At 42.1% G+C, this 1,454-nt stretch overlaps 1 protein-coding gene across 1 annotated transcript; it reads right to left on the bottom strand.

Moving 5' to 3' along the window:
* Positions 1-284: 284 nt before the first annotated feature.
* Positions 285-1,248, bottom strand: LOC308571736 (olfactory receptor 14A16-like; the record flags this gene model as incomplete). The annotated part of the gene is made up of 1 exon (XM_081167371.1): positions 285-1,248. Exon 1 carries the CDS (start codon positions 1,080-1,082, stop codon positions 285-287), a length of 798 nt encoding a protein of 265 aa, XP_081023497.1. The 5' UTR covers positions 1,083-1,248.
* Positions 1,249-1,454: the final 206 nt, after the last annotated feature.

Here is a 1,454-nt window from a genome sequence, read left to right as displayed (position 1 = left end):
ACAAATCAAATAAAACAGCGGTCTCGTACAAGGGAGATGTTGAGTTTGCATATCTGAATCTATTATGAAAATTTTACTTGAAATGATGCTGTGTTCCAGGCAGTGGCGTAGCGTGGGTTGTCAGCACCCGGGGCAAGGCAAGTAATTTGCGCCCCCTAACCCGTGGATTTGCGCCCCCTAACCCGTGGATTTGCGCCCCCTAACCCTAACCCCCAGATGTTTCGCCCGGTGCAGCCGGGCCCCCCTGCACCCCCCACGCTACGCCACTGGTTCCAGGAGACCCTTTAATTACACCTTTTCAGAGCAAGCCTGGAAGATACATCCAGAGGAGATTTCCTCAAACCCAACAGTTTTGATAATGCATTTTTGATCTCCTTATTTCTCATGCTATAGATTATTGGATTGAACATGGGTGGAACAAGACTATACATCACAGTTAATGCAAAGTCCCCATCAGATGGAGTCTTAGAGGGAGGCCTAAGGTAAGCAAAACATGCAGTGAAAAAAAATACGGAGAAGACAACAAGGTGAGGTATGCAAGTGGAGAACGCCTTTTTCCTTCCCTGTACAGAAGGGATTTTCAGAACTGCAGTAAAGATGTGCACATAAGTGACAACAATGACGACAAAACATCCAAACACAAGTATTATACTCACCACTATAACTCCAATTTCCATTAGGTAGAAGTTTGAGCAGGCAAGTGTAAGTAACTGTGGGATCTCACAAAAGAACTGATTGACAATGTTGGAGCAGAAAGGGGTTGCAAAAGTTGCACTTGTGTGCATGACTGCATACAGAAGGCCAGCGACCCACACGCCAGCAACCATTTGTTTGCAGGCTGCCTTGTTCATCACCATTTCATATTGTAATGGATTGCAAATGGCAACATAGCGATCATATGCCATGACTGTAAGAAGGAAAATATCAGATGATAAGAAGAAAAGAAACAAAAGAACTTGAGCAACGCATCCAGTGTAAGAAATGTGTCTGGTATTCATGAGAGAATTCACGATGGATTTGGGGATGGTGACTGAAACAGCCCCTAGGTCCTGGATGGCCAAGTTCATCAGAAAGAAGTACATGGGAGTGTGAAGGTGGTGGTCAAAAGCTACAGCAGAGATGATGATAAGATTCCCAAATACAGTTGCCAGATACAATGCTAGGAACAGAGAGAAGTGTAGAATCTGCAGTTCTCGTATTGCTGAGAACTCCAGGAGCAGAAATTTAGAGACAGATGATTCATTACTTATTTTCTCCTTCATTAATAAAAAAATTCCTGTCACTGAAAGAAAACAGAAAGATAAACATTGGTTTAAGTCCTCTTGTGATAACAAATATTTACTACATTGGAAGAGGGTTTTTGGATGTTGAAGGTAAAAGAAGTGAACAAAAAAGGAGAAACAAATATTTATTTAAATGAGAACATAGCCTTCAACTCCATGTAGATAATATAT

This window comes from Podarcis bocagei (assembly GCF_964188305.1).
Source record: "Podarcis bocagei genome assembly, chromosome: 13".
Taxonomy (NCBI): domain Eukaryota; kingdom Metazoa; phylum Chordata; class Lepidosauria; order Squamata; family Lacertidae; genus Podarcis; species Podarcis bocagei.
The sequence above is the reverse complement of the archived record's forward strand: the minus strand, read 5'-3'. Positions and strand labels throughout refer to the sequence as shown.